This window comes from Podarcis erhardii, assembly GCF_964252035.2.
Source record: "Podarcis erhardii genome assembly, chromosome: 4".
NCBI lineage: Eukaryota > Metazoa > Chordata > Lepidosauria > Squamata > Lacertidae > Podarcis > Podarcis erhardii.
The window spans coordinates 40,323,000-40,347,302 of record NC_138508.1 but is presented as its reverse complement, the minus strand read 5'-3'; the positions used below and the strand labels follow the sequence as shown (position 1 = coordinate 40,347,302).

Genomic DNA, 24,303 nt, shown 5'->3' with positions numbered 1-24,303 from the left:
TTCCCAGAGGCCTGGCATGGCCCTAGCTCCTCAACCGGACTTCAGACAGGATCCAGGCCCCAGATTTGTTTAACGGAATACCCTTGAACAATGGAGGGCAGGCGATGGCCAACCTCCCCTTCCCCACTCAACAATAAGCCAATGCCTAACTGCCAAACCTTACAAAGTTGTGACGATTGCTAAGAGGTAGGTGAAAACCAAAAGGCTAATGCCAATCTGCCAAAAGGAAAAATTCCTACCCGGTCCCCGCCTAAGACGGGCAACCAACCAAAGTCCAAAGCAAGGCCAGAAGACACCTAAATTAAAGGGAGGGTGGGCGGGTGTTCAGCAACATGAAGCAGCTCCTTGGCACACGCTGCGCTGCTGTTTTTATGCCTCTCCCCCACGATCACCCCACTCAAAATGATTGGCCAATAGGCCTGGGGTGATCGTGGTGCCACCCTGGTGTGAGGGTATTACTCCGCCCATGCCAGGGTGAAGGAAACTGGATTGAGGGCCTGCCCGCAACCAGGACTATCTTTTAAGATGATCCCACTTGCAGGGAGGTGGCCTAGTTTGGCCTCAGCTAACAGAAAACTCAAGCAACCCTGATGCTCTAGGACTTGTTTCCAAGAAAGGTCAGTTTCACCTTCTCCCTTAAGTCCTTTCAGAGCTTGGTTTTTTTTAAAAAAATCCCATTCAGAAAGCCTTTGGGAACTGTTGATTACAGGCTGCTACGTTTCGTTCTTATGTCTTAGGTACTGTTTATGTGTCAGTATGTGCTGGTTTAAGGGACACGGGTGGTGCTGTGGGTTAAACCACAGAGCCTAGGACTTGCCGATCAGAAGGTCGGCAGTTCGAATCCCCACAATGGGGTGAGCTCCCGTTGCTCAGTCCCTGCTCCTGCCAACCTAGCAGTTCAAAAGAACGTCAAAGTGCAAGCAGATAAATAGGTACCACTCCGGCGGGAAGGTAAACGGTGTTTCTGTGCGCTGCTGTGGTTTGCCAGAAGCGGCTTAGTCATGTTGGCCACATGACCCGGAAGCTGTACGCCGGCTCCCTCAGCCAATAAAACGAGATGAGCGCCGCAACCCCAGAGTCGGTCATGACTGGACCAATGGTCAGTGGTCCCTTTACCTTTACTTTTATTTGCTAGTTTATTGTATTGTTTTACATTACTACATGGGATGATTTTTATTGGGTAATTAGGTGGATTCTGTCTTGGATCCAGACTAAGCTATTTGAGATTAGGTCCCACTGAAACGAACGTTAGTCATGATTTCACTTCACAATGAGTTCAATGCAACTAACTTAGGCTGCATTCAGACATGAGATTATTCCATCTTCCAGATGTTTCCTTACCTGTTAATTTTCACATAAAATGCACCTCTGGAAATCAAGCAGAATCTGGTGGCAGTTCAAAGCTAATTTATGAGTTGTTACCAGAAATTAATCTGTTGTAACCCTTGAAATTTGCTGCAATTTCATGGATCAGGCCCCCACTGCTCATGTAATGAAATTTTAGGTGGTATTCTAGCATACTGTACAGTGAATCATGGGGGAACAATAGAGTGAATGCTCAGAAAGGGTGTTGGGGGTGACACTTCCAATGACATTCCTTGTTGTTTCACATCACACCAACTGGTGCAACTAAAATTTAATGCAACATGGGTGGTTTTTTTTTATTAAAAACCCATAGCTCCATAATGCAACAGGTGCTGTGGTGTAAAAGGAATGTTAGAAACTGGGACAGAACCCGGGAAACTATAGCAATGATCCTCATGTCTGAATGCAACCTTTGTCTGGATCCAACTCTCTGTTTCTGAATGCATAAACTGCTGTTAAATTCCATATGAATGAATAAAATACAACAGTGTTTAAAATAAAAAACTATCACAACTCTTTCACAAGGCTTTAAAGCAAAAGAACTTTTAGTTTTCAAATGACTTCTAAACTGGTGACCTCACTAATTATGTATTTCCTTGTAGGTAAAGGACCATAGCCCAGTCAAAGGTGACTATGGGGTGTGGTGTTCATCCCGCTTCAGGCTGAGGGAGCTGGTATTTGTCCACAGACAGCTTTCCTGTTTGTCCACAGACAGACAGCATGACTAAATCGCTTCTGGCGCAACAGGACACCCTGACGAGTGCCAGAGCGCACAGAATGGCCTTGTATGGATACTCTAAATGCCCTTTACACAGACTTTTGCCCTATTCCACTGGGCCTCCACATTTTCTAGAACTATTGTATGTAACCTTTGAATGAACAATACTGCAGTTTATCATGCAAATGTACATTTTAATTACAGTATTCTTACAATCTTAAAGTTATTTTGCTGAGGGAAATCTGTGAAAATTTGACTATTCTACTTCAGTATGCCTGCTTTTGTTTGGTTGGAAAAACACTGTCAAAAACTACTGCTTTTTGGCAAGTCTTCAGTGACCAGTATGAAACATCTTTGGAAGAGATGTCTCACAGCTCGGTTCGCAGATGACTGATAGCACAAGCAAAATAATTACAATGTTAACTAACTCCGATAGGTTCCCTATTGGGAACATCACTGAAGAGGGCAAGTCATGAAGAACGGTCTACATTCTCACCTTTATGTGGTGGTCCCTGTAGATTACATAAGACATGCCTGAAGGATGGGGATTTTGGATGAAACTTGTCTTGCTGCTATTTCTTTGTGAACAAATAGATGATTATATTCTCTTTATCTCAGTCAAACACCTTTCAGAAACAATGACTTTTCTCAAAAGACAAACCTTTCCTTTTATAACAAGGAGACATTTTGCAATTGAGCTCATACAATTTTGGCCACTATCCACCAGTTTCCTATTTGTTTATCTGACAAGTGAAATGGCACAGGTGGAACATCTGGCCCAACGATTTCTATAAACATCCTCTCATTAAGAACTGGTGCATTTTTTTCCCTTGACTACTTTCCCCCCCAGAATCCATGCTATAGTGGAAGAAGGGAAGATGAGGGTCAGGCTTTGTTATAGAAAGAATAATGTTGGGTATAACTTAAAACTGTTTATTATTGTTGTTATTATTGGTTTCTATTGATTTATTGGTTTGTTTTTGCCTGTACAGTGGAACCTTGGGTTGCGAACGTGATCCATGCGGGAGGCACATTCGCAACCCATAGCATTCGCAACCCGCAGTGCTGTGTCTGCACACACACGTGATGCGATTCAGTGCTTCTGTGCATGCACGAGCACCGAAACCCAAAAGTAGCCCGTTCCGGTACTTCCAGGTTTCGGCACGTCTGTAACCTGAAAACGCGTAGCCCGAAGTGTCTGTTACCCAAGGTACCACTGTATAGGATATTGTGTTTTTTAATGTTTGATGTTTTGTTGTATTCTTATAGATGCTGTAAGTTTTATATATTTATATAAGTTTTATATATTTATATATGCAGTAAGCTGGCTGGGGAATCCCAGATGGGTGGGATATAAATAAAATTCTTCTTCTTCTTCTTCTTCTTCATTGCATTTTCTCAGAAACAGAAAACTGTGTGAATGAGCTGAAGAATTATTAAATGCATTATGATTCTACAGCAATGAGCATGACTGTTGAACTCCACAGAAATCATCTTTTTAGCAGAGCCTCTAAGTTTCCCTCAAGGTCAAATTCCAAGACTGTAGTGATTCAAATGGCTTTTTGATCAAGCTCAAATCTTATTCACTGATATAGGCAAATGTTCTAGGGAAACAGCAGAATTTGAACAAGAAAATCATATATAGATATGTACACCAAGATATAGATATATAGATATGTACACCAAGGGGAAAAAAATCCTCATTTGGTGGAAATATAAAATGGACAGCAAGTGAAATTTGCCAAAATAAAACTAACTTTAGTATCTATCCTGTTGAAGAGCTTTGTTTAGACAACAGTTTTACGAAGCACGATTTCAAGCATTTTAAAACTTAATACTTAAGACGGGGCCTGCCCTGGTCCTTAATGTGTGCATTAGGTGCATGGAACATATGCCCTAAAATTTATTGGGTTGAAGACCCTGTCTACAGGGTCTGCAAACATAAAAGGGGATAAAAGAAAGCAAGGCAGAAAAGACAGCAAGGAACACAAAATGCCCCTAACTTTCACGTCAGAGACAAACTATTCCTATCTAACAACTTTCTCTGTAAGAACAATCAGTGGCAGTTATTTTTCACTGGTACTGTTAAAATGCATATTAAACTTTGGCTTGTTTCACTCTTTCATGTGCTGTTGTCTGTCCGTCTCCTTTTAATAGAGACACAAAGTGAGCGAAACTAACGCGTTCCTCATATGTTTAACATGTGTGTGATAAATCAAGGATATGCCAAGTCCACTTGAAAAGTAACAGGCTGCACAAGATATTCACTTCAGGAACCACAAATTACGGGGCTGTGGCTTTCCCAGATGGAGAGGTAAAAATCATGCATGCTTTTGTAATGGTTTTCCTGGAGTAAACATGTTCAGTTTTTCAGTTTCATGCACAAAATAGAAGCTTTTATGCTGCTTTGTCATTCCTGTTGAGAAAGCCTCACGGTGGTTGATGGAGAGATCCTGATGCCAGCTGAATGAATACTGTACAGTTAAATTATTCTCCTCCCCTGCCAGCCGTCTTAACTTCACCTCCTCTAAAATCCAGAGTCAGCTTCTGACATCTTAAAGATCAAAGGTGAAAGACAGTGTGATCACCCTTGTTTGGAGTGTAAGGATTATGCACTGAGATCTTTGCTTCAGCAGGTGCCTAAATCTTATCTACGGTGGTTCACAGCACTGCTCTTGTGAAGCTTATTCTACATCCAGCTGCTGGATATCTTTCAGAATAAGGAACTTCCTGGTAGTTGAAAGCTCTCAGCTATGTGGGAATCTGAAGGCAATGCATCTAGTTCACTACACAGAACAATGCCGCTGTGCTTTTGATTTTATGCAGCTATAATACCAGTATGGGATGGTGACTTGTCAACATTTTAAGATCAGTTTATGGCTAAAGGGCAGGGGAGCTGTTGAAGACAAAACCAAAGAAAACAGCTCCATTTGTGCATACATTATTAATTCCTATTGATTCAATTAGGTTGAATGGGGTCTTATTTTAGGCAATGGGTACAATCCAGATAAATTTAAGTGAGCTTAAGACCAACTAATTATAATTTATTTGAAATTTGGCTGCAATTTAAATAATAGACGTGCTGTTTCAAGTATGCATGAGGGAAGGAATATCAGCTAATGGCTTGCATGTGTGAATAGGTCACAGGCAGGACTTTCATATTCCCTCAAACACCATTGCCTTTTGATGATTACAGCTCACAAATAAGCTGCTTGTCATCAAGTGATGAGAAATTACAAATTTAATCAGAGCTGAGTTCATAAATCAAGAGTGGGGAACTTGTGGCCCTCCAGATGTTGAGGGGCTCAATCTCAGATCAGCCCCAGCCATCCTAGCTAATGGATAGGGATGAAGGGAACTGCAGCCCAACCACATCTGGAGGGGTACAGATTCCCAACCCCTGAGTTGAAAGAGGCCTTGGTCAATTCCCACTCTTAAATCAGCCTACAAAATCCAGATTACAAGGGGACAATCACAGATGAACTGGCTGTTGAAAGGTATTTACAAATTTTCTCCTTCCTTCCTTTGTAGCTCATCAAATCTCAGAAATTTAGAGTTAACTAAAATCAAATATACAATATAACCCCCCATCACAAAATTAACAGTAAGCAGGCATATTTAAAAAATTAAGATAATTGTGTTTAAGGACCTGCCACACACTCTCCTTCACTCATTCTCATTTCTTGCCTCCCCATTCCCAAACCACTTCAGTTCTCCACAACTGGGACAGTCTTATTAATGCTCCCAGGGTCAGGCTGCTTCACATGGGTGATCATTTAGGGAAGGAATTGATGTCTGAATGCCACAGTAAGGCTTTTTAAAGGGTTGACCCTAGGGGGGAGCATGAGAGGCACAATTTGGACTTTGATTCAAGCAACAAACTACCCGTTTCTGTCTCAAATTCCTTTCCAAGCACACAGTATTCTTTCCACTGCTCTATGTCTCACCCTTCCAACCTTCACCAGCACAGAATTAAATGCACCTCCCTTTTTCTGAAAAATGAAACCAAGCAGTCTAAGGAAACATTTAGAGTTCAAGAGGAGAGCAGGTGAAGAAGAGAGGAGAGGAAGTGGAGAGATGAATGGGAAACTTTGGGTCTTGATGGACAAGGCTAGCTTTTAATCACACTGAATTATTTTCTGAGGCTACTCCAATCACAGTGATTTGGAGCAGGGATGTTGATCTAAATAAACAGAGTTGTTCTTCTCATGGGTTATCATTCTTCTCTGAGTTTTGGCTGTGAGATCAGGGTGTAAAGAAGTGGAATAAGACTATTGGGTGGCATAATTCTTTCCCCTAAAAAACAGTTTAAAAGAAAGAAAAAATAGGGACTCGCAGTTTTCTCTAATGAAGGTAAAAATCACCCAGCACAAAATCCCCTGGAACTATATAGTCTTTTTCTTTTTTAATAAACAAAACATTAAATGTTCTCTACATGAAAGCATCTGCCTGAAATTTGGCAGGCTTAAGCCATTCTTGAGGGCCTTCTTCACCTAAAGATCTTAACCCATTTTTGTAGAAAGTGAAAAAATGCAAGAGCTGATTTCATATTCCCCATTACAGTAAACAGAGTTGAAACAAAGCTTTGGATTTTTAACAGATCAGATTCAGAGCCAAATAATGAATGAAATTGGAATGACATAGAGCATATCTGAAACAGATTGGACTGCTTCCAAATGCTACAGATGCAAGAGAAATCTTGTGGTCACTGCAAACCCCTTGTATCTTATTTGTCTCAACTTTTTGTTTGAGAACTACTATCCTTGCATGGCAGAAATTATTTTTAGTTTTTTCCCCCTATTCTTTGCTGTTTGGTATTGAAGAATACGGTGGATACTGAATATACTGTAGGAAGGTATATTTACACTTTTTATTTTATGTCAGAATATTGCTCCCCTATTACAATCTTGAAAGAGAGAGGGTTGTGGTCCATTGCTATCCTAGTCTTGATTTAAGAGATTTATACAGTTCCAGTCATTTACCAAAAGATCCAGATAACTATAACTAAAATACAGCCAATTAAATAAGTTAAGGTTCTTAAAATGATAAAGAACCCAAAATCTGATCTGAAAACCTATCTGCGAACTAAACATTGACCAAGCAGACTAGATAAATCTGCATATCAGCTTGTCAGAGTGGCACAGCTGTCCATCTCTCTCCATGACACATTCATAATTAGCACCTTGCCTCAGGGGATTGTGGATTTCATATAATTCTCCTGTGGCAGTCAGTGACCCGTCCTAAGCAGGGTTGATTGGTGTTATTAGATAACATCTGTGTGAAAACATATTATTGTGAGTTGAGATGAAGTCTTGTTCCCTTTAGCATGGCTGATAACTACAGTTATAAGTCTGGGCCTTAGCATTATAATATAGTGGCAGAAGCCTGATCATATGAGCTAATAGAAGCAGAACGTGTTACTCTTTCCATGAGGCAGTTGACAACAAAGCCCACCTAAAAGTATTGCAATACTGCAGTTGTCCAAGGCAAACTGTCCTAGACTCTATGTCAACGAGCACATGTGATCCAAGGAATAAAATGATAGCTTAAGAATGTGGCTTTCTGAACTTCTTCTGCTTCTTTGTGTCCTGTTTTGCTCAGACAATGTTTGAAATGTGGAGCCATGTCAGAGAATGGCATGGTTACTCCCCACACCAGTCCAGTACCAAGGCTGGATTTAGGTTTGATGAGGCCCCAAGCTTTTGTGTGTGTGTGTGTGTGTGTGTGTGTGGAATATATGCTATATGGTAATTAATCTGTTGTAACCCTGTTGTCCATACACAACACAAAACACTGTGGCTGTATGTAGGTTTTATTTTATTAGTGTTTTTATCTTATATTTTGGAAATCTAAATCCAGTTTTTTCCCCTTTCAATTTTTCTGGGGGGCTCTCAAGAGAGTGGGGCCCTAAGCTATAGCTTGTTTAGCTTATATGTAAATCTGGCACTGGTCCAATACCCATCCCCAGAAGCTGACAAGCCTGAAAAAGGAGTAACTACGTCATCCAACCATTCTGTATTTTCTCTCCATGGTTGTACATCAACGCAGACATCAGCACAAAAAAACTGCCACTGCTTTGGGCAGAGAAGTACATCTGAGTTAGCCTTAAGTAGTATATAGGTACAATTCCCCTAATGTCTTTCATTACAGTCAGAAGATGGGTTCATTTACGAAACACTGTACTACTGTAATTGCATATGTGCCAGTGCAAATTGAAAAACGGAAACATGGTAGCATGTGTTCCACTAGGATATACAACTTTTCATGTTAACTGTAGGATAGGAACATGAAGGAAGCTCAGGTCTCCCTTCACTGACTCATCTGCATTGCTGCAGCAAGTCACCTCTCAACTCCTCCTTCCTTCCCTCCTTCATCTATTGCCATTAGGCAAAACTCCCCATTCACAAACTATTCACAGAAGCAGCATACTGCACATAGGGGTATGCACACAGGTGGTCACAATAAATAATTAGGTATTGTTCTGGATTTTCTTTATTAGTATTATTCCACCACACAACTTGTCAAAAAGGCAGATGAGAAATATTAATTAACCAACACATTGTAACTGAATATCTCCATAAAGAAAGCATCTAAGGCTCATTCTGAAGAAAATAGAGAATGAACTACATGGTGGCTGTACAGAAAGTTGAGATTCCTCCACATCCCACCAAGATAATTGTGAAATTTAAAAACAACCAAAGTAATTTCAAGTATAGTCTTCTGTACTTGAACAAACAATACTTACTAGAGACCTATCTATTGCAAGAAAAACTTTCCACAGTGAAAATTATACTCTCATTCATTCATTGTTCATGTACAGAAAATCCCATAGGCATCAATGGGCCTCTCTAAGGCCAGCTGAATGCCATAAATCACAGCACCAGCAATTTAAAGCAATATTCATGTAAAGCTGCTGGTGATCAGGATTTGGGGAGAGCAGGAAACATGGAGGAACAGAAAATATAATCCATAATATTATTAAATCTTTGTAGTGCCAGTGTTGGTATTTTATATGTCTAACATCAAAGCACTTAATTTCCTCCACTTCTATTATATCAAAATTAATCACTTACATGACCACTGTAATTTACATTGGAGATTACTGCTTTGAGTCTTTCATTAAAATCTGATTTTATTAATAAAACACATTCTTTCTGTGACAACAGACTAAAGTGTTATTTGACACTGCTGACTGGAGATTGGGAGTTAATCCTAATAGTAATTCTGCCAAATCCCTTGACAATAAAACCACCCAACAATTGGAAATCTGTTTCTGTTTGCTTTCACTACAGTATATTCATAGCATCTCCCCTTATGCTACGGAAGCTAAACTAATGAAGACAGTGTCCCTAGTACTTATGATGCAGGAAAAGAGAAAACACTACCTCACACCAGATAGTTGGCTCTAGCTGCTTGGCAAAGAAAGCCCACATGCCTTTGTCACCTCTTGTTCGCTCTCAGATGGATACAGTGATGATGGAGGGGCTGAAATTTGCCTCTATGCCTGCCAGGTGATTGGAATTTCAACAGTTTAGCAGAGACAGAAAAAGGATACATTGCTCCACCACCTCTCATCAACTAACAACAGGGGAGGTTCTGCTTGTCCCTGACCTCATGCTGCATTTCTATAAGATCCCACTCCCTGGGACAGGATTATGTCCTGGTGAAAACAAATTGTTGTTTGACCACAAAAACACCCAAACATTATGGACATGTGGACCTACTTCTTATAAAGACAGACAGAAATTACACACACAAACGCACTCCAAACAAATACGAAAGCTAAAAGGTAAGAACACCAGTTGTAACTAGAGAAGGGCAGACATCTGCAGAACTCATTGGACTGACTTGGAAACAAATTTCATTCTTTACTCAAAAATTGGAAACAGTTTCAGTTCATTTTCAGAGGCAGTGACATAAATTTAACAAAAACAAAAGGAGCCCCTTCCTCCTTGGCAGCTGACCACTGCCCAAAACATCCTCCCTAGGCTTCCCTTTATTTATTAATTTCAAAAGGTTTATAATTTAAAATTAATTTTAAAGAAGATTTGAAAGATTTATAAAAGATTTATAAACAATGCACATTATAGTGGCATGGTGTACAGGAAACCAAAAGTGATACAGTTAAAGTAACAGCACTACATCAGCAGACAATAACTAAGAATTGTATTCAGAAAACGTGTTGGTAAATAAAAAAGTTTTGAAAATGCATCTAAAAGAATAGATTGTTGGCCAATGCCCTATTTCAAACAGTTATGAATTCTGCATTAAGGTGGACACAACACTGAAAGACCTACTATTGGCAGACCCAAGACACATAGCTTCTGGACTAACCTCATGGACAACTATATGGGATCTATTGTGGTAGACTAAACTGTGGGAGGCAGTGGAAGACAGGAGTGTCTGGTCGTGCTCTGGTCCGTGGGGTGCCTGGCGTGCTCTGGTCCATGGGGTCACGAAGAGTCAGACATGACTAAACGACTAAACAACACTGTGGCAGCCAAGCCTTGAGGTTCCCAATGCATGGCCACTGTGGTCAGATTACCCTTGTTCATGAACAGCTGAAGTTGGCATTCTGTTGAAGCTGGTAGAACCTCTTACTAGTCGCTGAATCGATAAGTAACCCCAGAATACAAATCTGTTCCTTCAGGGAATGTGCAGCCCCACACAGAACAGACAAAAGCTAACTTCCCAGAATAGAGAAATGTACAAGGCCTCCACTTTCCAGGATTCATTTCTCATTCTATTGGCCCTCATCCAATAAACTTATTTACTAGCAAGTAGAAATGAGGGTGGGAGCAGCAGCAGCAGAAAGCAGAATGGAAAGACTATTAGCTCCTCCCACCCATATACTCTGCGGCATACTAATACCAATGGAGAGGTAGCGGGGACAATGAGAAGAAGAATAAATCCCTTCCTTCTCCCTGCCATCACTACAGCCACTAGTTCTACCTGCTGGTAAGTAAGGTGAGGGATGCTCTGAGGGAGGAAAGATGATGAGGATGTGGAGAACGAGGCCTGGAAACTTCTCAGATTCAGACAGCAGAAGAACAATGAAAAAATGGTACTCACCAGCTTGATTGGTCGTAATGATGACTGCAGCAAATTGCCTTGCAAAGGTGCTCAAATCTGACACGCCATTAACTGCATCTATCTCAAAGGTGTAATTTGTGTGAGCCAGGAGGTCCACCACAGTCACAGTGGTGTTGGTGAGGCCGATCTGACGTGGAAGGAATCTCACATTAGTACTACACGGATCACACAGCTTTGCTGTTCCTCCACATTTCTTGCAGACAACGTTGAAAGTGACATCTTTCCTGCCCCCAGTGTCCAAAGGCCAGCTCCAGTCTAGGATGACTGATGTTTCATTGATGTTGGAGATAACATTTCTGGGAGCAGAAGGTGGTCCTACAGATGTAACAGGAAGAAAATGATTATTGTTTTATCTGCTTGAATTCAAAGACAATAAAGCCACTGAAATATGCATTTGATAATGGTAGGTGTCATGCTTTTTAATGATCTGCCTCATTTCTCCAAAGACGTTTCATAGAGATAATTTCCTTTTAATGCTCTCTTGCACTAACAAACTAGGACTGCTTTTATAAAGACATTTAAAACCATTTGCTACTGATCATAATCATTTTTGTGAAACATCTGCCTGAGAAGTCTAGTATTGGTTGTAAAAATATTCAAGTATGGGTTTCTGTACGGCCCTTAGTTACAGCGCACAAGGAAACCCACACTTGAGTTATCCCCAAGGTGTATGTCTGAAGAGGTACAACAATGACTTAAGGATTACTATGGCCTGCAGTATTATCAGTTTTCCAGCACAAATTACAGGTATCAAGCTTTGTTGCTCCTCCTCCTCCTTTGTTAAAATCTTACGTAGATGGCACACTGCAATGTTAGATAAGCAAAAAAGACAGAAACCAACCTTAAAGTAGATTAGGATGTAAGGTTGTAAAAGACATTCATTTCTGCAGCTATTAATAAAGATGACCTATTTGGTTCAAGAATCAAAATGTACAAACATAATGAGAGAATCTTATCAGCAATTACAGTGCAACAGTATAAAAAGTTTTATTTTCAAAAGATAGATTTTTCTTTCTTTCATTCATTATGCACCTTTAGGTGCTAGACACAAACATTCCTCTTTAACTAGGCCTTTTGCTGATTGACATCTGATGCCCTTTAAAATGTGTTTCAGAACAGGGGATTACATGGGTTGCCTTTGTTCTTATTTTTATTATGCATTTTGAGTTTTTTATATTGTAATTTTATGTTGTGAACTGCCCTGAGATCTATGGATACAGCGCAGTATACAAATTGTAATAAATACTCCTACTCCTACTACTATACTTACAGGAGAGACTGAAACACAAGCATTCTTTCTTATTATACTGAGGTTACTCACTTGTGCAAGCCATAGATGGAGGGTCTCTCTCAGAGCGAAAGTAATTCTTTTCACACTTGCAGTTCATAGAACCTTCCACATTTGTAGAACTGTGAGGTGGGCATTTGGCACACTTTACATTACCAGCAAAGGCTTTGTAAAATCCTGGTCGGCAAGCTGTAAAAGAACAGTAGTTGGTTAAAATCTCTCATATAACATTGTTCTATCATTCTTTGCTGAAGATGAGTAATAACCAAGGGAAGGATGACTACTAGTTCCTCTACCAAAATTAAGTATGATTTGAAATTGATTGTCTAAACGTTAATATTTCTCCTTTTTTCTTAAGTAATGTCAGGCACTCGGGTACCTTGAGCAACAGGCAGGTAGTTAGTGTTTGGGAAAATCTAGATGGGCAGTACTGGACCTCCAGTGTTGCTTGACTTCCCAAGGAAAATGGATTGCTATGTGAAGTCCTAGCCACTGCTGTGTGAATGGTTACCAACTGCAATAGCAAAAAGAGCACAGATCCGATGTCTGATCCAAGTTTCCAAGCTTAAAGTCCATGGAACCTAATAGCTGTGGGTGATTATCTTGAGTAGGTCAATAGACTAATCAAATTGGGATGTTGAAGTGCTCAAGCCAAGCACTTGAAAAGCCTCAATAGGTTTTTGAAATCTTCAGCTTGGAAATTCTAGCATCCCTTACTGCCAATTTCTACTTTGGGGAAAGGGAAATTAACATATGGCAGGAAGCAGAAGAGTGTAGTAAGTGTGGAGACAAGGATGTCACGTGCAGCCAGAGATCATGGGACTTGCAAGCTCTGAATAATTTCTAAAACCTGACAACTGAATTCATATTAACAGAAAGCTGCCAATAACGCATTTTCAAATAAGTCCCCAATTCTATTCAGTGCCACACCCAGTCATGAATTTGACTCTGTGCTTTCTTTGCAAAAGGTTTGGGTTTGAGGATGATCAAACCTTATGTTGGTTTGATCTCTTCAGCACAACAAAGCAACACAAAATTACTAAAGAAAATGTAAACAGTGCAATTCTCATCCCACCTGAAAATTTGCAGAAGCAAAAAAACAACAGAGAGCTTCTTCAGATAAAAAGAAACTCTTTATTGATATAAGCTATAACTGTTTCTTTTGTGAAACATGACTGTTAGGGAAGATGCTTCTGGTTGTATAATCTGCTTGGGACAAACTCCAAGTGGTGGCATTTCATTAATATTGGCACACATGAAGTTAATACATAGCAAAAAGCATGCATGACTTTATAGCAACTGTATCTAAATTCAATATTAGACAAGAGAGTGGACAAAAGGACACTGTGAATGAAACTCTGCCATGGTTTCATCTTATTCTGTAAACTTCACTTTATTAAATATACTTTATTAGATACAGTTATACTGCCTTTTGATGCATGTGAGCAAGGAGTTCCCTCAATTCCCCTGGAGGTCTAGCAGATGAGAACATTGCTTCTGCTCTGAAAAGGTCCCAGAGATGAATTCCTCTACCTCTACTACACCACTAAGCCCGCCCCACAGTGTTCAATGAGTTTATTGCCTAGTATAGTGTATTTAGGATTGCAGTTTTAGTAGGTTGCTTCCAAGATATCCACAACTGTATATAAAAACCTGCAGCAGGCTGGTGTTACCTGTGAACAGATTTATGAGTACAGTACACACCCCAGACTGCCATTTTAAGTGGCAGGTTTAAAGGAACAATGGACCACCTGTGTGGTGAACCACAAGGAAAGGAGTAATTCCCCCACCAAGCAACAATTATCAGAGTTCCCTGGGAAGTGGGATTGACTGTGAAACTGCTCTAGACAAGGAATCTCTGGGAGGGGTATCCTCACAACTCTCAGCACTCTCAATAAACTACAGTTCCCATAATTCTTTGGAGGAAGCCACAACTGTTTAAAATGGTATCATACTGCAGTGCTTTAAATTTATGGTTTGAATGTGGACAAAGACAACATTGGGCCTGCTGCACAACCTATACCATATGTTTATTTTGGTATTCTAAAATGCCTTGAGAGGGGTAGGTGTGGGTGAACCACAACATGCTAAAACACTGAAACAAATAAAAGCCAGCTGAATCTCTTTATTGTCTCTAGAGGCAGAAACTTCACCAGAAACTGGCGTTTTTCTCATGGCTCCGCTACAGTGCTGTGAAGATAGCAGTTATGAGGGAAATGAGCTAGTTACAGCCCAGCATGCCCTAGTGGGAGGATTCAGATTTGTACCTTCACCTCAGGCTCTCTTGCACTTCTTCTATCTTTGTGTGTCAACCAAAGCTAAGATTATTCAGTGCTACAGCCCTCAGGAAAAAAATTTAAGTAGGCAATTACAGTGTAAATTAAAAACTTGGAAACAGTACGGCACGAAAAGGTGGTCACACCAATTTTATTATCTTTGACATAAGAAGATGGGAGAAAGAATTGCAGCCTTCATTTCAACTGATATTTATTTTTCAGGGGCAGGCACATATATAGGGCAGGAAGAGACACATTTGATTTTGTCAGATGACAGGCACTTTGAAAAAGACAAACCTAAATGTGAGATATGAGCAACATTTTTATTCATAAGCTTATAAATGCAACTAATGCAACAGCAGTGTTGGAAACATCCTTCCTGCCTAACCTACAAAGTGACACACAAGCAGCAAGGGGTTAGATATCTGATAAACTCACAGCCCAAACTCTATCACTCATAGTATCCCAGCCAGTAACTCTGCCAGTGTAATATATGATACAATTAGGTAGCACGATGTGGGTGGGATTTATTGGCAAGGAAGCCCGCACACTTTTGGCTACAAACTTGTGGCATTGTGATGAGTGACGCAAACATGTCATAAATACAGGCAGGCTTTCAGCCACAAGCACAGAGCACCTCTAAGCTTCATTTTTATTGGAGCTCATATATTTAAATGTTATGGCCAATCAGTGCAAACACACTGGGAGGATTTACAAGTACAAACCCTGGCGTTTTAATGAACACATGGATAAGTAAACAGGAGGCAAAAAGACACTAATTTCTGGCACTGACTTCTGGATGATTCTATGCTGCCTTAGGTCTCACCTCCATAACATATCATACCCTCCAATAACAATTTGGGGTGACTGATTGCTTATCAGTTTGGAAATGACTTGGGATGAAAGGATCCAAAAACAGAAGGACCTCTGAACTTCCAGGACTTAGGAAACGTTGGTGGCAGTTGAGTCTATAAAGGAAGGAGATATTAGAGTAACAGGCTCCATTGCCTAGAAAGAGAACCTCCAGGTTCATAATGAATGCTAACTACAGAACTCTCGGTTTTGCTGCTATTTTTTGTTTGGAAGAAGGTCATCTTGCTACCGAAAGCTACACCAAAATCTTGGATTTCCCTTTAATTTTCTACAGGCAGGTTTTGCTTCTAATGCTGAGGAGATGGGGAAAGGACATGGGTTAGGTAGAAATGATCTGCTCAATTAAAAGATTAATCATTTATATGCATTTTTTTAAGGGCTGCGTTAGCCAATAAATTATATGACTCTACAAAAGAATTAGACAAATTCGTGGAGGCTGCAACTATCAGTGGCTACCCATCATGGTGATGCTATGCCATGGCTACTCTGAGATTAGAGACAGCACACTTCTGAATACCAGTCCCTGGGGAACAACAGCAAGAGTTATTTGCCTCATGTCCTGCTTGTGGACTGACTATAAGCACCTACTTGGCCACTGAGGCAAATAGGATGCTTGACTAGATAACCCCTTTGTCTGATTCAGCAGCATTCGTAAGGTTGACAGTAAGCATCAAAGTCTCATTTATTTCTGTTTTTCTCTGGATTGCATCAGTTGGTGCAGGGAGGTCCTTTTTAGATGTTGGCACTTTATACAAAGAGCAATATCAGCTGGAAATACAAAGTATAATGCCATGAAGCATATGCTAAAGAAGGTTGTTTCCTGGATTGGCTTTTCTAGGCCCACTTGTCTGTGCAAGGTCAAAACAGTGGTTTATTTGTGAAGAGAGCCATACTGTATGATCCAACAGGAACTCCATTCTTTAAGTTCTGGACAGAAGCACAATACTTTGAGTCAAAGTCTGCAGCATTTCAATATACTGGAATTGAATATGTGCAGTCATTCAGCTGAGCAGGCAATGGGCAGCAGTGACCCTACATGTCCTTCTGTTCAATTAAAAGTAGAGAGAGGTTTCTGGAGGAAACACCCCTCTGCTAATATAAAGCTCCGTGTTTAGAGAATAAGCGGAAATAAACCAGCATGACTCATACAGGTATCAGCTCCCGCATGCTTTAACAAGACAAGGTGTCAACAACCCAAGAATATACTTCACACACATCTTTGTTCTATACATAGAATATCAAAGTGCACCAATTACGCTAAGGATAAAACTGTTCCATCTTCTTATTTTTTAATCTACTGACACTGGCCCAGTTCAATTATATCTGAGCTTCTTAAACCAATATATGCACAAGCCTTCTGCTTGAACAACTTCCTGTTCTGATGTGAGCCACAATTAAAACAGAAAATCTCTAACCGTGGTTCCCCAGTTCTGATGAAATGAAAAACTATGGCTAAATATATACATCTTGATTTAATAGCAGCTTGCCATGAGAGGGTGTGAGTGTGTGAAAGGCAGAGGCGTGGGAAGGGAGATGCGGTGGGTGCGGTCCGCCCCAGCTGTCATGACTGGGGGGGGGTACCAAAATGGCAGGCGAGTGGGTGGCACATCTCGCGCCCGGCAGCAGCAGCTCTTCTGACCCGGCAGCAGAGAACAGGAGGAGAGTGAGCAGCAGCTTCCCTGCCCCTCTCCTACTCTGAACTGTGGCATGTGGGAGGGCACCCTCCTCACCCCTTGGGAGTGCGCCCACCCTGGGCAGCGTGGGCATATACTCTGCTGCTGGTGAAAGGTTCACACACATCTTGCATTAGTGCTTATGTGGCAATGTGCTCATCTCTCCAGTAGCAAGGACTCCTATACTATGCAGTGGTACCTCGGGTTACAGACGCTTCAGGTTACAGACTCTGCTAACCCAGAGATAGTACCTCGGGCTAAGAACTTTGCTTCAGGGTGAGAACAGAAATTGTGCAGCGGCAGCAGAGTGGCAGTGGGAGGCCCCATTAGCTAAAGTGGTACCTCAGGTTAAGAACAGTTTCAGGTTAAGAACGGACCTCCAGAACGAATTAAGTTCTTAACCCGAGGTACCACTGTACTAATAAAGGGTTTGTTTTTTGAAAGGCAAGAATGGATCAACAACAAAACCCACAAACTGAGGGCAAGTTCCTATTTGCTATACCTGCAATGAAACCTCCCAAAGGGATGATAAGAATGTGCAGATCCACATGACATTGGCAAGGTCACCAGATACAAAAACAAACTTAAAGGTACTGACCACAGGAAGCCTTTCATGCATTAGCACTGCATTAGAATCACTGCACTGCAAAGTTCTTTAGTCCTTTCTTTCCAACTAAGGCATCTTTCCCAGCAGGAATGTCTTATAAAGCAGATTTTCACCAAACCATTTCCTTGCCGCAATACATTTTCCAACAGACCTCATTGTGCTTGCTATATAAAAGTCACAACCTACTGAACAGCAGATGCACACTGACGTGAAGTCTTTTCTTTCTAAGCCGCCAACATTCTCCCTCCCCCCCCCCAACCCGTTGCCTGGTAAGGAAACATTTCACACCTCAATAAATAGTGGACTTAACATTTCCGACTTGGCTTTGGCAACCAGGAAGGCCAAGGGCACAGCACAAGGGCTGCTGCAGCATGTTCCCTTTTCAGAGAAAGTTTCTAACAAAACGAAGCAGAGACTGTTCAGTTTCATTTTCCACAGCATTAAACAAGTTGTCTAGATTTAATCGATTTTCTATGCAAAGGAGTAAAGGGTTCTGAAAATTCTTGGCTTCACAGTCAATATAAGGAATAAGATATTCATGGTTCTTTGTTGCATTGGGTTTAACCAGTGCTCAAGATCTGTTTCCTGTACACTCAGGGCTTTTTTTTTTCAGCCAGAACTCACCAGAACTCAGTGGGCACCATTGTCATTCCAAGAGAACAGAGGAGGCATTCATTGTGAGTTCTGGCACCTTGTTTTCTAGAAAAAATAGTGCTGTGTACAGTGCCTAGAAAGGGTTAGGAATCTGTCAGACCAAGGGCAACATTCCCTTCTGACCAACCTTTTCTCCTCCATCCAGGAAAGCAAAAGGCATCAGTCAGTCAAAGCACTAGGGACATGTGAAATTGGGGGGGGGGGTCTGGCTGCAGAGGTGTGGTCTAGGAAGAGTCCCGAGGACCAGAGGGGACCGAAGGACTGCATTTGGCCCCCAGGCCTTTGGTTCCCCACTCCTGGCCAAGGACATCACCACTACCGAAAGTAAATAATTAAAGATTATGAGTGATAGTCAACCAAGTCCTGTTCTGAGCAGAGCCACTGAAATAAAATGATTTCAGTGGGTCTGCACTGAATGTAACTTAGTTGGCTATCACCCTATGGCAGAGCTGGTTCCAGACAGGTAGCTCCAGAGTAGAAAAATACAACAATTAAATAATTCACAACATGGCATCCTTTAAGCCATCACCAGAGATGGGCTGCCCCACCCTGTCCAATGATAGGGTTGGTCCTGTAATGATCATATGATCTGCTCTGTATAGTATAAATATTCAACACAGTCTATGCATAGTGTGGGATTTCAGCATTCTATGATAAAAAAGATTAACACTTTTACACAGTCACATAGCACTGCATATGATACATTTGAAAATTGATGTTAGCAAATGGATGTTCTTAATCTTACCCATGAGTAATCTTACCCATTTACTTCCCACATTTTATATTTCACTGATCTGTGACCTTAACATTTTAATCAGATACCTTTTACATTGGCTGGAGTCCCAGGTCAAATTATTCAACAGAAACAATCCTTCCCCATTGTTTAATAACTGTTTCTGGCAGACATATTAATTATATGTACAAAAGAGATAGTTTCAACCCAGGGGAACAACAGTGTACCTTTTCAGCTGTATTCCATAATAGCTTCCCATTATAGTTATCCGGGTTTTTCTATCTCTTTTTATAAAGTGGATTACCACAGTAACAATGGATAATAATACAGTTGTAAAAGGTGATACATCAGTACATCAGCAAGGAAAAAATAATGCCTATCATCACAGAGAGCTAGTGATGCAATAGGTTAAACTGTAGAAATCCAAGTCTATTTGCATGTAAAATGAATTCCTTTCATTAGACACTAAACTATTGGGAAATTAGTTTCACTGACTGACTCTCAGAGTTTTGAGCATAGCTTTGGATGTCACACTAAATTATGTTTGACCATGACAGAAACAAGCCTAGGTGATCCTCACATTGGCATAGCTAGACACACACACACACACACACACACACACACACACACACACTGGGGGGGGGGAGAGGGAGGGAGAGGGAGAGGGAGGTGGGGGTGGCGAAAGTCATATTGGAAGCTTTCACTTCTGATTCTTCTCCCAACCCATAAACTGTTATTAATCTTAATTATGGTTAATGAAAATTAATCAGCTTTATAAACTATGGTTTAAAGTATAATTGTTTCAAACAAACCATGGTTAATCACATTGTTGGTGGTTTGGGTGACACAACAAGCTATGGTTAATTTTAAAAAAGCTTCTTAAATTGCCCCTACTGGTCTGAGGGTGGTGACCAAACAGGATTCTACAGGTACATTGCAAAACAAACAAACAAACAAACATTAGGGGAAAGAAAACCTGCTTGTGTAGAAAAGAGATGAAACTAAAATGAAGCCCAGTGAAGAAAGTGCCAGTTCTCTCCAACGTCCCAGAAACCTTTTCCAGCACACTGATGAATTTATTTTTATTTCACCCTTGCTCACAAATAAACTTTGTTTTGTATTGGTAAATGACAGGTCACAGCGTAAACACCTTCAGATTCTGTTTTTCATTGTTTTAGGTGTCAACATGAGCCTAAGTCTTATTGGGCTATAGACAAACTCACAAATTCCACCCAACACTCCTAACTGCACAAATTAAAATATATTGTACCTTCTTCTGACTGGGGCATTGGTCTTTAGCTCAACTAAAGTTTCATCAGCATTTCTACTTCTCATACACTCCTTCAGAATGAAAAATATTTCTGTCCTCAAAGTAGGCATTTGACCCTCTTTCAGTCATGACCCAAAGTTTCATGCTTCCATTCCACTCCACTTTTTCTGGGGTCATTTGCCCCCCAAACTGAGTTCATTCACAGCTTCCAAATTCCTCCTCACATCTTTGCCACAGTAAGACAGGGAAGGATGTAGCTCATGAACCCAAAGTTTACCAAACTTGATTCAATTACAAGTCTAGGTGAGTTTGTGGTCATGTGTAGTTTAATGTGGTTTACTGAGTTGTCTGGAGGCACCAGATAGTAAGCCTTTATGTCCCAAAAGTATTTTTTTTTTCATGGAAAGGACTTGCAAGTGCCTGTTCTATGAATTGTTCACACTTATTATTAGAGGACTACCTCAAATTGGCATAACGTTCATTCCTGAGAAGTACAGCTTCTGTTTTACCTGCTATAATTATTGTGTTCTTTGCAACTAGGTCACCTCATAAAATCTAATGCCAAAATGCAATATTAAAATAAGTTATATAAGTGGATATTGCTCAGATTGAATCTGATGGGGTCAGGACACTCTGAGGCATAGGGGTTGTATATGATATAGAGTAATATTGAAGTATGTCAAATGCAGGAAATTACGAGAAATTACAGCCTTGCCAGTACAGTTAACCCTCAGCAAAATATAGCATGTCGTTTGAGTACAGGAACATTTTTATTTGACTATAAAAGAAGTAATATTCTTAATTTAATGTGATCTTAAAAAAAAAAAAATTGCCATGTGTTCTTATATGAAAGGCTGCCACTAAAAGTATTTAAAATTTCAGAAGAACAGGTCTGTTCTCTGTAGTGTTGTTTGCTAGACTAGAACCGTTACAAATACTAGTTCCAAGCTAAGTTAGTTGGAGGGACTCGGGTGGTGCTGTGATCTAAACCACTGAGCCTTGGGCTTGCTGATTGGAAGGTCAGCAGCTCAAATCCCTGCGACGGGGTGAGCTCCCATTGCTCAGTCCCAGCTTCTGCCAACCTAGCAGTTCAAAAGCACGTCAAAGTGCAAGTAGATAAATAGGTACCGCTCCGGCAGGAAGGTAAACGGCGTTTCTGTGCACTGCTCTGGTCTCGGTGTTTCGTTGCACCAGATGTGTCTTAGTCATGCTGGCCACATGGCCCGGAAAAACCGTCTGCGGACAAACGTCGGCTCCCTTGGCCAGTAAAGCAAGATGAGCGCTGCAACCCCTGAATCATTCACAACTGGACTTAACTGTCAGGAATCCTTTACCTTTTTTTTAAGTTAGTTGGACTATTGCAATTAATGAGGTAAGTTAGTAATGGGTTGACAGTGCAATTCTAGTCAAATCGATTCAGAAGCTACACTTAGTTCAATGCCACTGACTCCCAGATAGGGATGCAAGAAAACATTCTGCCCTGTGTCTGTCACCTGCAGCACTGTTTCTGCTCAACTGCAGTTTGTCTTATGCCAAATACTACATTATTTGTCTCACTGACCACTGTGGCAAAACGATATAACTTACATAAATTATATAAATTGCATGACTACATTTTCACTATGTTATCTGCCCCATTCATTTCAAGGCAAAGGAAACACAGTGTAAGGTATGGTGATAGGATCAATGATGTATTGTTTGAGGAATGAAAGCAGCAACAGCAGCAAATACCGATTATTTTTGCTGGATTGATTTCAGTTATGGACATGGAATGAATAAGCGAACACCTGCAATTTCCGCTTCCATTTTCTCAGAATTCTCCGGCATCCCTACCCCTAGGTAAGCATCTATAGGATGCAGCCTAAACACTGTAATCTTATGCATGCTTTGGACATAAACCTGCCTACAACTCCTGCCAGCCCAGCAGCCATAGCTCAATGATAAAACACATGCTTTACATGCAAAAGGTTGCCGGTTCACTTCCTGGCCACTCCAGGTAGGGCTGGGAAACACTGACTGAAACCTTGGAGAGCCACTGGAAGCCAGTATGGACAATCCTGAGCTAGATGGCCCAATGATATGACTCGATATAAGGCAACTTCTATGTTCCTATGCTAGAATCACTCCTAGACATTTAGATTATACGCCATTTATTAAAGTTACAAGTACCACAACTTTTATATTGCCATCTTGAAAACCTTTGTTTATGCTAACATGAGGCCTAGATTAAAAGACAATGAATCGCCCGGTTTTATTTTGGCTTGAAACTGAAGACATATGCGCACAGATTGTTACTGTCATTTTTAAAATGCTATTCTTTTTTTAATGGCATAATCTTGCTGGGCAAAAGATGTTGCTGCTCCAATGGATCTTCAGCAACAACAACCATACACCCATACAGCGAATGTTCCTTCCAGCTACTACTAATGTTCCTTGCATGTAGATAAATTCCTGATAATGTAAGCATTTCATAAACAGGTTAACAATGAAAACTTAAGACTTGATTCCTTTAAATAAAATGTTACACTCTGAAATAGTGACAGTCTGAGCAGTAGAAAAGAACATGTCTTCATCAGTGCAGAATAAGCAATTACAATAGAGAAGCGAAAGCTACCTTTGCTATTAGACACTGTCATAATGCATTAGTGAAGTATCATATTAAATCATACCTAATGTGAAATGATGTTCCACTGATCGGATGTCGCTGCTGCTATGATCTATTCTACTGACATCTCACAGTTAGATCAAGGCAGCTTTCTGCAGATCTGGCACTGGAGAGCCAAACTCCTGCCAGAGAAGCTGATTAAGAACTCATATCCCCACCTGGTGCCAGGAAAAAGGCACATGACATCCTGAGCTTTAGCTGATTATCATCCTGTAATTACCTGGACACAATCTAACCTAGACCTTTTCCTGCTGAAATCTGTAATCTCCAAAGAAAGCATTGTCAGCAACATGAGGATAAACAGAAAACTCTAGCATTATGATCTTTCTTTTTCAAACACTATCATATGCATTGAAAATGTTTATTTAAGGAAAGAAGTTACATATGATAGGAGGCTATCATTGGAAACTGCATCATTCCTTGAGTTCTTCCCCTCTTCTCCCATAACATTTGGATCATTGTGACATTAGAGTATTGTGCATTGCCCTGACTGTGAGTTTAACAGCAACAAAGCATTGGCCTTATTTCATCAGCCAAATTTGGGTTTTATCACCAGGCCTAGAAGTCACTGCAAACAGCCCAACCATGACATATTGTCACCAATACAAAATGTTCCCAATAGACATCCAGGATAACTGTGACTTTCCTTTGTCAATCTGAAACCACTGCTGTCGCAGTTGAATATCTTGAACAGAGAGCAGGTTTGAGAATATTAGTTAGAAGTGGTGGTGGTGGGGGTTCACAAGCTGTTAAATGATTAAGCCAGTTGCAGTTGTGATAATCAACAATGCTCTGTTCCAGATGTTACCATTTGGAGAGATTCTGTGTTTTAGAGAAGGGAGCATGATACAATAAAACCAAATGTGAGGTGCATTTAAGGTGCAACGATCATTTATTACAGGAAAGAGACATACTAATTTTGCAAATAAGTAGCCTAAATCTGTGATGCCAGTATACAGAAAGATAGAAATGTCAACAGAAATAAATGAAAGAGGACTTTGCACATTCCAAGCAGCCAATATAACAACACACCAGAGTCCCATGAACCATCATTTAGGAGCTGAGTGATCCTACAATAACATCTCCTG

General features: G+C 40.6%; 1 protein-coding gene across 5 annotated transcripts in view; it reads right to left on the bottom strand.

The window, feature by feature from the left end:
* The window catches only part of EPHA3 (EPH receptor A3), a 203,397-nt gene that overhangs the window by 54,183 nt on the left and 124,911 nt on the right, over nucleotides 1-24,303 (bottom strand). For all 5 annotated transcript variants that reach the window (XM_081859646.1, XM_081859647.1, XM_081859648.1 and 2 more), the window contains 2 exons: nucleotides 12,498-12,653; nucleotides 11,156-11,491 (listed from right to left, as the gene is read on the bottom strand). In XM_081859646.1, coding sequence (XP_081715772.1) covers nucleotides 11,156-11,491; nucleotides 12,498-12,653 — 492 coding nt within the window. The remainder of the gene's footprint in view (nucleotides 1-11,155; nucleotides 11,492-12,497; nucleotides 12,654-24,303) is intronic.